This window comes from Lampetra planeri, chromosome 22 (assembly GCF_965212315.1).
Source record: "Lampetra planeri chromosome 22, kcLamPlan1.2.h2, whole genome shotgun sequence".
NCBI lineage: Eukaryota > Metazoa > Chordata > Hyperoartia > Petromyzontiformes > Petromyzontidae > Lampetra > Lampetra planeri.
The window spans coordinates 11,869,997-11,885,119 of NC_136128.1; the positions used below are offsets into that span (position 1 = coordinate 11,869,997).

At 53.3% G+C, this 15,123-nt stretch overlaps 1 protein-coding gene across 1 annotated transcript in view; it reads left to right on the plus strand.

Moving 5' to 3' along the window:
* Positions 1-13,052: 13,052 nt before the first annotated feature.
* The window catches only part of LOC144725126 (uncharacterized), a 34,323-nt gene continuing 32,252 nt past the window's right edge, over positions 13,053-15,123 (plus strand). Inside the window, exon 1 of the mRNA XM_078604598.1 lies at positions 13,053-13,427. Within this exon, the coding sequence (XP_078460724.1) occupies positions 13,400-13,427 (28 nt within the window). The 5' untranslated portion in view covers positions 13,053-13,399. The remainder of the gene's footprint in view (positions 13,428-15,123) is intronic.

Here is a 15,123-nt window from a genome sequence, read left to right on the forward strand (position 1 = left end):
TCTTTGTATTTGGTGGTGCTTGTTGGTGGTGGTGGGGTAGCTGCTGCTGGTGCAACGTTCTTGGTGGTGGTGGTGCTGCTGCTTATGTTGGTGGTGGGTGGTGCCTCGATGGAGGAGGCTCGTGAAGGACGCTGCTGTTGTTGCTGCTGCTGGGCAGTTGGAGGCAGTCGCCCTCCCAGCAACCACGGAGGGCAGAGAGAGGAGCGACGCTCACAACACGAGCGGAACTCTGGGCGTATAAAATGCAGCAAATTGTCACAGTAGGGGGATACAGCTGGTGTACATCTGTCGGTCAGTTCAGTCAGCCGACTAATGGCACCTGCTGGGTCTGTCCCGTGACCTCCTGCACCTAGCCTGGCACAGTAGGTGGGGTACAGCTGGTGGTGCATCTGCCGGTCATCTCAGTTAGCCGACCCATGGCATTGCTGGGTCTGTTCCGTGACCTCCTGCACCTAGCCCTGGCACAGTAGGGGGTACAGCTGGTGGTGCATCTGCCGGTCATCTCAGTCAGCCGACCCATGGCACCTGCTGGGTCTGTCCCGTGACCTCCTGCCAGTAGCGAGCCTTCGACACTTCACGTGGCCTCAAAGTGCACCTAGCCTGGCACAGGCGCCGTGTGACGTCACCGTCACTTCGTGGCGAATGTCGGCTTGTTGGTATTGGTGCCACTGTTGCTGCTGCTGCTGCTGGTTTCCCTGCTGGATGGTGATGCGCCGTGTGCTTGTGCTGCAGCTCGTGCCGGACTGGGAATCGGGGGACGACGAGGAGGTTCGACGAGGTGATGGCACGTGGAAGAGGCGGTAAGTGGAGGTGGTGGTGGTGAGAGGTGGTGTGAGTGGAGGTGGTGGTGGTGAGAGGGTGGTTGTGGTGAGTGGATATGGTGGTGGTGAGAGGTGGTTGTGAGTGGAGGTGGCGGTGGTGAGAGGTGGTTGTGAGTGGAGGTGGTGGGTGGTGAGAGGTGGTTGTGAGTGGAGGTGGTGGTGGTGAGAGGTGGTTGTGAGTGGAGGTGGCGGTGGTGAGAGGTGGTTGTGAGTGGAGGTGGCGGTGGTGAGAGGTGGTTGTGGTGAGTGGATATGGTGGTGGTGAGAGGTGGTTGTGAGTGGAGGTGGCGGTGGTGAGAGGTGGTTGTGAGTGGAGGTGGTGGTGGTGAGAGGTGGTTGTGAGTGGAGGTGGTGGTGGTGAGAGGTGGTTGTGAGTGGAGGTGGTGGTGGTGAGAGGTGGTTGTGAGTGGAGGTGGTGGTGGTGAGCGGTGGTTGTGAGTGGAGGTGGTGGTGGTGGTGAAAAGTGGTTGTGGTGAGTGGAGATGGTGGTGGTGAGAGGTGGTTGTGAGTGGAGGTGGCGGTGGTGAGAGGTGGTTGTGAGTGGAGGTGGTGGTGGTGAGAAGTGGTTGCGGTGAGTGGATATGGTGGTGGTGAGAAGTGGTTGTGGTGAGTGGAGATGGTGGTGGTGAGAGGTGGTTGTGGTGGTGGTGAGAAGTGGTTGTGGTGAGTGGAGATGGTGGTGGTGGTGGTGAGCGGAGGTAATGGTGAGTGGTCTCGTTTGCCTGCCCCCTGTAACTGACACGCCGGGCAACCCAATATGTCCTCCGCACGCCGCGGTCTCGTGCCACCGCGCGGAGTTCTCTCCACGCGGCTGTCCCCTGGCGAGTCGGCGTGGTGGTTATTTGGAGGTGGTCACGGATTTGCCTTCAGCCGGGTCTGCCCAAGTCAGAAACGTACTTCGGCACCCGGCGCACCGCGTCCAGTTTACCTCTCGCGATGGATGCGGCTGCTGGGCTACGTGCCACTCTCCTCCAATCTGCCAGAGAACCGGAACATTTTCAGTGAGAAATTAACTCCTGTAGGTCGTCGTGGACAGAGGTGATGGTGGCGAGTGGGGCTCGTGTCGAGTGGATGTGACGATACTAATGATGGGTTATTTACCCTGCAAAGCCACGTTGAGTCCGAAGACTCTCTTACAGGAGGGTCCTGCTACATCGGGATGATTGGCTGACACCAATGACACTGTGCGTGAGATTGTATCTATGGGAGGAAACCGGGAACCCGGACATGGGGCTGGATGCAGCTCGTCAAGGGTGGCTGCTATCCAATGGTTCTGCCCAATGGAGTGGGTTCTATGCCACGGCGATGGAATCATGTTTGGTGCATGGCTGTTGCGAAATGCCCTCCTAGTTACCATATCATACATGTGTGTTTACGCACTATTTGGTAAGAGTTTGGTGTGTACGGGCATGTGACCAAATCGCTCGGAACGCTCCCCATCTCATCAGATCGCTGAAGCTAAGCAGGGCTGAGCCCCTGGACAGTGTTCGGAAGGATGACCATCACGCACGGCAGGTGTTATAGGCTGCGCGGGCTACATGGTGGGCGGGGTTGAGGGCAATGCTGTGCTGTACTTCTACGCTCCCCGCCTTCACCAACCTACTCACTCACCCACCCACCCACTCACTGCAGGTCACACACTCACCAACCCACTCACTCACCCACCCACTCACCACACTGCAGGTCACACACTCACTAACCCACTCACTCACCCACCCACTCACCACACTGCAGGTCACACACTCACCAACCCACTCACTCACCCACCCACTCACCACACTGCAGGTCACACACTCACCAACCCACTCACTCACCCACCCACTCACCACACTGCAGGTCACACACTCACCAACCCACTCACTTACCCACCCACTCACCACACTGCAGGTCACACACTCACCAACCCACTCACTCACCCACCCACTCACCACACTGCAGGTCACACACTCACCAACCCACTCACTCACCCACCCACTCACCACACTGCAGGTCACACACTCACCAACCCACTCACTCACCCACTCACCACACTGCAGGTCACACACTCACCAACCCACTCACTCACCCACCCACTCACCACACTGCAGGTCACACACTCACCAACCCACTCACTTACCCACCCACTCACCACACTGCAGGTCACACACTCACCAACCCACTCACTCACCCACCCACTCACCACACTGCAGGTCACACACTCACCAACCCACTCACCAACCCGCACTGAGGAGCGTGGCGAGGTTTGGACAAATAAACCCCACGACCCGCACGGCGTAGGCCCTCACCGGAGCGAGGGATTTTTCAAGGGCTGCACCAGGACATCGTGGACATTCAGGGCACTGTCCACGTTTGTACTTCAACGTTCAACAGTTTAGAAAAATTCTTAACATTAAAGCTTCCAACGGGCGATAACGCCACCCCCCCCCCATAGCAAACCTGAATATGTATATACCAGAGGTGTGGACTCGAGTCATGTGACTTGGACTCGAGTCAGACTCGAGTCATGAATTTGATGACTTGCGACTCGACTTGGACTTGCATAACAATGACTTTGTCCCACCTATGAGATGTGGACTCGAGTCATGTGACTTGGACTCGAGTCAGACTCGAGTCATGAATTTGATGACTTGCGACTCGACTTGGACTTGCATAACAATGACTTTGTCCCACCTCTGGTATATACTGTATGTATTATCTTTATATATTTAGATATAAATATCTTAAATATATATATCTTTATTTATATATAAAGGTCAGGGATTTGTTTTTATATATAAAAATATATATTTATATATATATATTTTTATATTAATATATTCTATTTTTATATATTTAAATGCCGCATGAAGCCATCTGGTGCACAACATTTAATAATCTCTACCTCCTGGGCGAGGAAAATAACACCATTTTAATTCTTCCATTAACACGTGGCAACGTGTTGGCTCGCCTGGCGACCACCGACGTCAATTTTTGTCACTTAAACTGCCGAAAGATATTTTTGGGGTAAAATATAGTTTGCCGGCCCTGACCTTCATTTTTCGTGAAACACGATGTGTTACGAAGATTATCCGACGTGGCTTTGTGCTGCCGGTCGCTCCGCAGCAGTGCGGAGGATTTGAGCTGTTGTATGTGCGTATGTTGAACTTCTTTCGCGCCGTACGTAGCCAACCGTGCCAATTGGAGGTGTGGGGGAAGGACGACAAGTGAATGCTCCTCGTGGGATAATTGAAGTCTCAATGAAGCTGGTGGCGCTGGTGACGCGAGCCGCGTGTTCTGAAAAGTGGGCTCCTCACGTAAACGTGGTGGGTGCCCGGCTCACGCTGCCACGACGCATCTGGGGCGATGTCCACACACACAGCCCGACCTGATTTCTTCTTTAGCGTCAAACTGGGACCGCCGTAGTGTAAGGAGAGGGTCCTCGCACGTAGGATCGGCGGTTCGTCGGCATTGATTCAAGCAAGCCTGACGACTCTCTGCTGAGCGTTTGCTTGTCTTGAACCCATGCTGCTCAAAGTCCGCGCTCCCAGAAGGCCGACGGGTTGTGTTGTCTGGAGGCACGGAGACGTGAGCGAGACGCTGTGTCTCTGCGTTGTCTATTTTGAATTCTTCCGTCGTATGGCCAAGGCCGCCGAGAGCTTTCTGGAGGCCACGGGCAGAATTCCACGCCGGGCCTCCTTATTCGTTAGCGACAACAACAACAAAATAGACCCGTTGCGTGGGGCTCTCTGTTTTGTTGTTGTTGTGAGACCCTCGGCAATTGGCCCCGCTGCACCCTCCGGGCGCCCATGCGTCTGGCTGCGTTTGCATCACAGCGACGATCACCGTGGAGGTAACTTCTGGTGACGCTGAGCGAGCGGGACTCTCTGACCCCGCGTCGTAATCACGCGAGGGGACGGGGGTCGATGATCTGCTAAGCTGTGGAGGACGTCTTTGCAGCCACAGAAATTAATGTGGAGCAGCGTGCGGCGCTGACCACGAACATCCCAGTTTGCGGTCCGCCTGATGAGGGCGAAGGCGGATACGGGAAGCGGCCGGATGAGTGAACATCCACACAAGGTGACGGTAACACCGCGCACTGCCTATGTTGTTCGCGACACGTCCTAGTCGCCATAACAACCAACGACAATTATGGTTATTGTTACGAAGACGTCCCAAAGGGCGCGCTCTGGGTGAATATGGGTAGAAAATAGATGGCGCGTGGCATGAGTTTCCGAAATGAATAAAATAACCGTGGGATGGATTCAATTAAACGTTGAAAGACGCAGCCCTGCAATAGCTCGCTCACGCCACTGCTGGTCAAAGGGGCCTCCACTGGAGGGATACCTTGAGGATATTTGGCCTACTCTTCCTCACTGAAGAGACGTCTTAGAATAGGGGGGAGTACCCACGTTTTACCCCACCACGCGCGCGGTACCTGCCGACCGACGAACTCGGCTCTACCCACTCGTACTGCCGGGTGGACAGAGGCGGCGTGGGATATAAGAATGTTGCACCGTTGGTTTGAATGTCGCGCCATCGCCGATTTGCCCAGTAAAGCCTTTACCGAGTCTCGCGACTCTTCGTCAGGAGGGTTGTCTGCTCAATTTCCTCTTCAGTGGATCTCGACGCCTTCATTTCTCCACTCCAGTTTTATTGGAAAATATCTTCAAAGTTTCGCTGTGGTTATTTCTTCGCCCGACTCCTCTTCTGATTCCTATTTTGATTCTTTATATAAATCAAGAAAATCCTCCCAACTATTTTTTTCGGGAGGGAACCGCATTATGATGTCTCGCCAATTGCTTATTTGATGCGTGTTTCGAATGTTGCAGGAAACGAATTCCTGGAGAAAACCCATCCATACGAGCTTCCTCAACAGTCCGTACAGGCGGGTCACGCACCTACTTGCTGTACTGTCACCACCTTGCCAATTTTCTTTTGCCTGCAAGTCTCGTATCGCTGCCCTCGGATATTTCCGCCACGTGGCGGCAATGCTCGCCCGGCTGCCCGCCCCTCATCCTCCGCGCCCACCACAGAATGCTTTGATGGCGTTGCCACAGGAAGTGCACAACGCCGGCTAAGCGCACAACGCCAGCGCGTCGAGCTGCAGCCGGCACCCATGTGCACGGCACGTGGGTACCGTCCGGGGCCTCTTTCAAAGAAATGTGAACGCCGACCGGAGGGCCCCGTCACGTGACTCGGAGCGCCTCTGTAATTCTAAACAGTTGCTCGAGCAAAGGCCCAAAACGTGTGGTGTGGTGCATAAAAAAACATCGCCACTAGAGAGACAAAGGCGGTCGGGCGTGGTGCTGGCCACCCACCCCCTCGTGTGTCGTTCTGGCCTTCATAGGTGCTCGCTAACAGCACTTGCCCCAACAGTATGTTAAGGCTATAGGGGAATCTTTGTCTTTTGCCTGGCCTCCCTCTGCCCTGGTGGGTGTATTGTATTATTGTATGTATGTTGAACTTCTTTCGTACTCTTTTCGATTTAAAGCTTTCGTGACTGCAGGGATTCATCTTCTTGGTTCTTTCGGTAAAGTCACGTAGAAGGAAAATAATAAAATAAAAAAAATAAAATACAATTCTCACGACGTTTCGGCCACAACGCAAGCAGCCGTCCTCAGGTGAAGAACAGGTCTGTCGGAAAGACAGCGTCTGAATGAACACCACCAAGCTTGGCAGCGTATATTTAAGCTGTCTTAAATTTAAGCTTAAATATACGCTACCAAGCCTGGTGGTGTTCATTCAGACGCTGCCTTTCCGACAGCCCTGTTCTTCACCTGTTCTTCACCTGAGGACGGCTGCTTGCGTTGTGGCCGAAACGTCGTGAGAATTGTATTTTATTGTTTTATTTGTATTATTTTATTATTTCCCTTCTACGTGACTTTATCGAAAGAACCAAGATTCTTTCGTACTGTACGTAGCCAACCGTACTGATCGGAGGCGTGGGGGAAGGACAACAAACTAAACACAGCAAGCAGTTCATCGAGCACTGCGCGAATCTTCAGATTTATCGGGTCACATCGGTTGTAGTACATGTGTTGAGGAGTAGAGTGATGACGGGTGCCAAGGAAGCCTTCTCGCAGCGTCCGCTTGACTCGCTAGAGGGCAGTGCACGGCCTTTGCAAACGCAGCGGTTTGCGCCCAGCGGCTTAAGAATACGCTGCTCCGGCTGCAGCCAGAAATATGTTTCCCTGCTGCAAGCAATTGAGAGCGTGTTACAAAGCTGCATCTTGCTGGCAGAAAGATGTGTTTGGCGAGAAACACAAGATTCATGATGGGCGAGAAACACAAGATTCATGATGGGCGAGCAGCAATCGCATCGGGGTGAAGCTGTGTCGCGCCGATTCGCACGCTCCCGGCCACGGCCAACATCAGCGGTGAATGATATCTGAACCGGTTCTGGACCGCCCAACCTTCACCAACCCGCACTGAGCAGTACTGTGAAGTATGGCCACACTATCCCCATAGAATGGTCACACTAACCCCATGACACTACCCCCATGACACTATCCCCATAGAATGGTCACACTATCCCCATGACCGACACAGGGTGCAGAGGCATTAATCCAGCAGTGGATTGACAAAGGGCTGTACAGCAATCGCACGAGTGGCTGAGTTTGCCTATGTGGGCAGGTTCATGATCACATTTCCTCTGAAGACACAGTTTCAAAAAAATGCATCGATAGTTATTTTTTCAAGATTTTTTTGGGATAGTGAGATCTTCCTGCAATTAGGCTGCCCCTCGCTACGTTTCAATTGAACTCGTGTGCAAGATGCAGTCGACATCTCGCTAGGAATTTTCCATCCCAGCTGTGTAGCAGGGAAACAGTCGTCTGACCACAAAATGAGACACGTGCATCCCAATGCTCCAGGTCTTTCGTCAATACGACTCCCCGTATATTGATTCCACTAATTCCTGAATTTCCAGCCACTGGATATGTATGTTGCCCGGCAAGATGTATTTACACTGAGAATGAACGTGAGAAACTGAATTGTATTGGTAAGTGGATACAGTACCCATCTTCTCGGTTGAAATTGTGTTGAAATTGTGTCTGTGTCTATATATATGGATGGCTTCATGAATGTTCATGAAGTCATCCATATATATAGACACAGACACAGTTTCAACCGAGAAGATGGGTACAAACTGAGCAATCATTGGAAGGACGTTATCAACCAGTTTCAGTCATAACTGGCTGTGATGTTTCCATCCTACCACCTTGATATGGTAGTAGTGCTTTACGCCCATTTGAAACTTGTGCTTTCACAGGATCCACACCAACACAGCCACTTCGTGTGCGGACTACCCCTCGGTTGTGGCTCTGCGATTTCGCATGAATATGCGAATCTCTCATTAACATGATAATCTCTCATTAACATGCTAATTTTCACCTGGCATCCCTTTGATTGGTGGAAAACCAACCACCGTGGGGTTTGCTGCCCACCGCTTGCATTAACATTGGCTGCTGACATTTGGGCTACGTCCATTTCAAACCCTTATAAACAGTTTGCCTTTGACAGCTAACCCCCCTTTTCCTGAAGACGACCGCTTGTGTTGCGATCTAAACGTCGTAGTTTTTGTTTTTTTATTATTTTCTTTGAACCTATCTACGTGACTTTACCGAAAGACCCAAAGAATAAGCATTGACATGGCAGCAGAGTACCGTACAAACTGCACTGGTCCACTTCTGACAAAACGCAGCCCCACAGCAACCCTATGGCACCTGTTTTATTCATCCTGTTCACCCATCAGAGCACCGTCCAGCCTCGACCCTGCTTAGCTCCGAGATTACTGACGAAGTAATAAATGATTACGCTGGTGAAGGCGGCCAGAGGGGGGACTTGAACCCGGGTGGTTGGATCGTGCACCACCCATTGCGCCGTCGCTTCTCTTGAGTGCATCTGCAGCCCACGTGGTTATCCAAAGCGGTTCGGACTCGCGTTGACGCTCACGTGAACGTCGCTTAAACCTGCTCTGATGTCCCGGACCAGTGTAATGGTGATTTGTGTGGCTCTTACTGGCAGCATGGGCCCATCGTTTCTAAAACGATGGTTCAGTTCGCAGCGATTCGGCCTCGTTGCATTACCCGCGAAGCTGCAGAAGTGTGGGTATTTACTGCCATTTGCAAACATATCCCCTGTCCGTAATCCTACCCCTGGCACTAAATCTAACTTTAACCCCAGCCGTCGCCTGACCTTTCTGCAGAGCTTGCACCTAACTCGAACCTGAACAATTCCACTCTGAATCACCGCGAGAAGCCTAACACGAGGCCTAAGACAAAGCCTTAACTTCATCATCGACCGAGCCACGTTCGGTGACTGACACTGGAATTCTGTGCCATTTTATTTCGCCATTAAGACAATCGGATGCCTCGTGGCCAATCGATGAAAATTGAATGCTGCAATAAAGCACAACGCATCACAAAACCGTCTTAATTCGGTATTACCGTTTGTTTATTTTTGTTTAATATGCGACGTAAAACGTTCCGCACAAACCGTCGGCGCTGTCCGAAACTCCGTGTGCCACCACGAGCACACGGACCCTTTGGCACCCATTCCTGCCCACGCCCGCGACTTATGACGGCTATTTATAGCAAGGTGCTGCACGCAACCCGTTGCTTCGCCAACTCAACAGCTGCAGACTGACGTCCAGGGTGTCGTTGTGCGGAGTGCGAGGGAGTGGTGACGGAGGGAGCGGTCTCTGTGTGTGTGTGTGCGTGTGTGTGGGGAGCGGTGGTGCAGCGGTTAGCGCTACGCTGCGCTACGAACCTGGCGACACGGGTTCGAGTCCTGCTCACGGCCAACACCGGTGAAGATTATCTGAACCGGTCCTGGGCCTCCCTTAGGTCGGCTCAGCCTCAAATGAGTACCTGGTGCGGTGCGTAAACCTCTCGTGTGCCACAGTGCCGACTTTCATAGGTGCTCGCTAACAACATTTGCCCCGACAGTCTGTTAAGGCTATACGGGGGATCTTTGTCTTTGTGTTTTTTGCACGTGCGCGAGCGCGCGAATGCGAAGGGCGCGATGAAGAGCGTGGTCGTTGGGGGGGCAGTGACGACCCCACATTGACCGAGGGGGTCTCTGCCACGACCCCGCTTTCTCACCAGGGACCCATGGAGACGAGAGCCCCCCTTCGTAGCCAGCAGACTCCTCGGCGGCGTGGGCCGAGCTTGAGGAGGCAATGGAGTGACCACCTTGGGGTTTCCAGTCTCAGGCGATAGGAGACAGGTGGTACAATTGAGTGACTGTAATGCCACTACGAGAACATCTCCTTGCAAATGACAAGTTTTACCACTAACAAAAGTAGGCGGCGTAATACATCTGTGGACCTCCTCATCCACCGGACTGGAGATGGCCGAGAGAAAATGTCAATTGAGAAACCACGCGTGTGGGCTTTTGAGTCTTCTCTGGTACCTGTGCAGTGGCATAGCAGAGTCATGTATCAGCTTAGCGCCGGCTGCTGGCAGGGAAGGGGATCTGCGGCTTACGGCAGCCCTGACATCAGCAGGCCACGTGACACACCAGAGGGGGATCTAGGGGAAAGGTCACAGAAGGGGCACACCAGGAACCCGCTGGTAGGTTCTAGAAAGGGGGTGTGGCCGGGGGCGGAGCCAGGCCACCGTGACAGTATAAGAGGGGCCCCTGTAGGGGACCTCGGGGCTGTCGACTGTAAGTGGGATTCAAGTCGTGCTGCCCAAGTCCACCGTCGTCATCGTCGTCGTCACCCTTAGAGTTACATAGAGACCCATAGTAAACAGAGTCATAGAGTTACATAGAGACCCATAGAAAACAGAGTCATAGAGTTACATAGAGACCGAAAGAGTTACACAGAGACGCATAGTTACACAGAGACCCATAGAGTTACACAGAGACCCATATAATTACATAGAGACCCATTGAGAGAAAACAGAGACCCATACAGTTACATAGAGACCATAGAGAGAAAACAGTTACATAGAGACCCATATAGTTACACAGAGACCCATAGAGTTACATAGAGGCCCTTAGAGTTACACACATACTCAGAGAGTTACATAGAGACCCGTATAATAGATAATTGACACGAAACCCACGCAATAAGTTACTGCACAACAGAATGAACAATAAATAAAATATCCAATCACAGACGTTCATGTAAATAAACCATTTATACAGCCTCGGACAAAACAGAGCTCAGTTATAACATTCATAGCAATTGTGCCGGAGGTGATGCCGAAGCATGGCTTTCTGAACATCCGTAGCAAATGAATGTATGTTGAACTTGAATGGATGTACTATGTTGAACTTCTTTCGCACCGTACGTTGCCAACCGCGCGAATCAAAGGTGCGGGGAAGGACAACAAACTAAGCACAAAAAGCAGTTGTGAAGAAATTACTGTTCAGTCTAGAGTGAGTTTTCAATGTAGAAATTGTCTTTAGGGCCCGTCCATAAATAACGTCAAACGATTTTGGACGATTTTTGACCCCCCCCCCCCTCGTCACACAGCGTCACAAAAAGTCAGACCCACCCCTCAAATATGGCGTCAAAAGCTCTGCCCCCCCCAACCATATTTCCATTTTGAAATAAAAACATGCTTCAAATCGCTTTAAACTATTGTCATTGTAGTGCGTATTTAATGTGGCGCTGCACTCTGATGTCGTAGGAGTGTTAGAACAATTACTGTTGTTATAACAATTATATATTTATTTAAAGTTGTGCATTTTGATGTGACGTCACATTTCTCAAACCCCGCCCCCCTTCGTCACACATCGTCACAAATGTCTGACCCCCCCCCACCCAGGTGCGTGACGTCATTTATGGACGGCCCCTTACGCCATTCACAAACACCGCGTTGGGTATGGGCCAGCTGATTGGCTCAGGGCACACAGCAATTGGGGGAGGCCTTCCTTCAACAGTGGAATTGGGAGTCGGGCTGTAGGGCGTGCCTCTGTAATGTCACTGCCGTGTTCACTGCCATGTCACTCACGTGTCACTCACGTGACAGGGCAGTGTCCGTTCCGATGCTGCTCGTTGCGTTATTTGAAGTTTGTGACATCCATTTAGTGAATTTGCTCGGCGAAGCATTTGACTGTTGCTCAGGGTTCGCGTCAAATCGGTTAGCCTGCCGCTGTCATTTTCGATTAAATCAGCGCTGTGGGGGTGCGACGGAGGACCGTGGCTCCGACCTGCACTACCGTTGGGGGGGGGACAGATTCGCCGGCCATACTTCACCACGCCGGTCAGTGCGGGCTGGTTAATATAACGCCGCCGCAGTGAAATCGCAAGAGCAGAGCTGGGCTCTCCGCTGTTTTGAGGAGCCGATCTCTGCGCCGATTATCGGTCCCATTAAGCAGCAAAATCGGATAGCACGAAAATAATCGGTGGAAAAAAAGTCTCGCCTTTGTTCGCGTGTGTGCCGCTGGACGGGAGGTGATGGGACTAGGTAACGTCATCGAAATCATCAGCCATGTCTCACTGGGCGTGGCTTGGAGGGGGAAGCAGGGTGTGGCAGTGGCTGTCATTTGTAAATGGTGGTTCTAAGTAATTGACCGCTACTTTTATTCGATTAATTATAATCAGCTGAGCTGACTGATTGCCTCTTCTCTACATTTGAGCCTTCTTAACCACCACTTTAAAGTCTCTATCTCGTTAACAAAGCGTATAACGTATGCCAAAAAGCCTGGTACACATAGCCTAAGAACATTTTACAAGATAAGAGAGCAATTTCTGTGATTGTGTCTTACAGGCACGGTATGTGGATTCCACTTACAGGCACGTCGTGTGAATGTGATAACGCAGGGAGATGTCTTCCTGGTCACTCCCTGCTTCTGTAGCAGAGGGCGGTGTCAATCAGCACTCGTGGCTCAGCGGTTGAACGAGCGGCGCGCTATCAGACGGTTGTCTCAGCCAATCATCGTCCCTCGAGGGGTCGATAAAGTAGGTACCGAATTTACATGGAAATATCGGGGTTTCTTAAGCGGGGGAGCCTGGCCTCGTACGAGCCCCGGTATTCTGAGGACACGCGCTGGATGACCACCACGTCTGTGGGCATGGACGAATGGACGTCTGCGGCATCTCCAAATCGACCCTTGACTCGGGCGGCTGGCGCACGGCACCCCCGCGCGCTCTCCGACTCGCACCTCCACCACCGCCTCCCCCCCCCCCCGCGCGTTCCCAGCGACACCACGTAATCGCCAGCTCCCGAGGAGCCCCGGAGAGTGGTGTCGGGTGTCAGTGCCGCGCTCCCATCCGCCACCACCACCACCACCGCCACATTTCGCCCGTTGCTATTTTGGACGCCAGCTGATGCGCCACCGCTTGCTCGAGACGCGCTGCGCTCTGTGCTCGCGCCGGCCGTTGCGGCTCAGCCGGCGGGTGGCAGAGGGTGGCAGCCGGTGGCAGCCGGTGGCAGTCGGTGTGGCAGGAGCCCCACACCCTCTTCTTGGACGGCAGCGGCGGCGGCAGCGGCGGTGCCACCCAAACAGAGTCGTGGTGTGCTTGCGAGGGGGGGCGGCCGGGCGTTGCTGTGACGGCGTGAACGGACGGGACTAACGAAGCCACCGCCACCATCTCAGTTCCGCGCTGTTAGCGGCGGTGGCTGCTGCTGCTGCTGCCCGGAATGATGACGGAGATGAACAAAGCGGACGGTGAGGGCTCGGTCGGTTTGCTTGGCCGGTTTTTGGGTTTGAAGGATTCAGTCGATCGGCTGGTAGCGCGTGGTGGGGTTAAGTGCGGTCGTTCCCCACCTCTAGCTAGGTGTCTGGCCAGAGTGGAAGAGTAGGCCAAATTACCCTCGATAGCGGGGCTCTAGAGAGCTCCCTCTAGTCGAGTGCCTTCTGCCAGCAGCGGCGTGAGCGAGCGCTTGCAGGGCAGCGCCTTTACCTCTAAGGCTCGGCTCTGACCTCTGTGTGGGCGCGTGCCTTGCTGCTGGACGGGGACCCAAGGTGACGGAAATGTGCGTGTGTGCGTGTGCGCGTGTGTGTGTGCGTGCTTGCGTGTGTGCGTGCGTGTGTGTGCGTGCGTGCGTGTGCGTGCGTGCGTGTGAGTGCGTGTGTGCGTGTGCGCGCGTGTGTGTGAGCGCGTGTGCGTGTGAGTGCGTGTGCCTGTGTGCGTGTGCGTGTGCGCGTGTGTGTGTGCGTGCTTGCGTGTGTGTGTGCGTGCTTGCGTGTGTGTGTGCGTGCGTGTGTGTGTGCGTGTGTGCGTGTGTGCGTGTGCGCGTGTGTGTGTGCTTGTGTGTGTGCGTGCGTGTGTGCGTGTGGTGGCTGACAGGCTTGGCCGTTCGCTTGTGAGTGCCGATGCTTTGAAAGTTCGGATTTTGCGTGCAGTTTGTTTTGTAGCGAGCGGTGGCAGAGCAGTTGGCGCACTGCCCTGTGAACTTGGCACCGCGAGCTCGATCCCAGCTCGCGTATGTCCCATTCTTGTCTGACTTTTAAGAACATATGAGGGAAGGATTTATTTTTTGGGGGCGATGGATTAAAGTCGTGATCATAATTCCGATTGCCCTTTCCCACTTGGGCACCGGATCAAACTTTAATCGTTAAATACCGCTTTGCTCTGGCGTCCACACGTGTCCTAATTGGGAGGCGTGGTGTAAATCCCAAATGTACGTATGCGTGTTGAACTTCTTTTGCGCCATACGTAGCCAACCGCGCTAATCGGAGGTGCGGGGAATGATGGCGGTCATGACCCTGAACCTCGAAGGCCAACGTGGATATATATTTTTTTCGGTGGGAAGTCTTTTTCCCAATATTACTCCTCTTGTGGCTCTCGGCATCCGTGCCCCGATGCGAACGATCCGTTTGGAAATCGCTCCGTGCGCTACGCTGCCCGTGCGTGTTCGAGAACGGAAATTGATATCGTGGACCCGAGGTCAACAGATTTAAATAACGGCCAGTCCGCTGTGCGCAAACATCACAGCGTTGGCCGCACCGCGCCGTCTGCGTGGTGCGCTGGCCTTAATAGGGGCTCGCTCACAGAACTTGCTCCAGTTGGCTAATCGGGCTACGCCGGTGGGGGGGGGGGGGTCACGTGGCGAGAGAAGCCCGAAGTGACCTGTGTGGGATGTACGTCGTGAAATGTACAGTGTTGTTATTGTGTTCCGTGCTCGACCAGATGATTTCTAACGCGTTTTACTGTTTTCCTTCGACCAAAATCACCCGGAATGCACCCAGTCCCATGAGACCCCGGAATCGAAGCAGGATTCTCAGCCTGGATCGTGATGGCATGGGGGGCTACCGTGCACGCCAGGGTTGTTGTAGGCCGCAGGGACACGCGGTGGGCAGCGAAACCACACCTCGACATCCCCGAGGTGGTGGTCAAATAAAAGCCCCACGACACGCACGG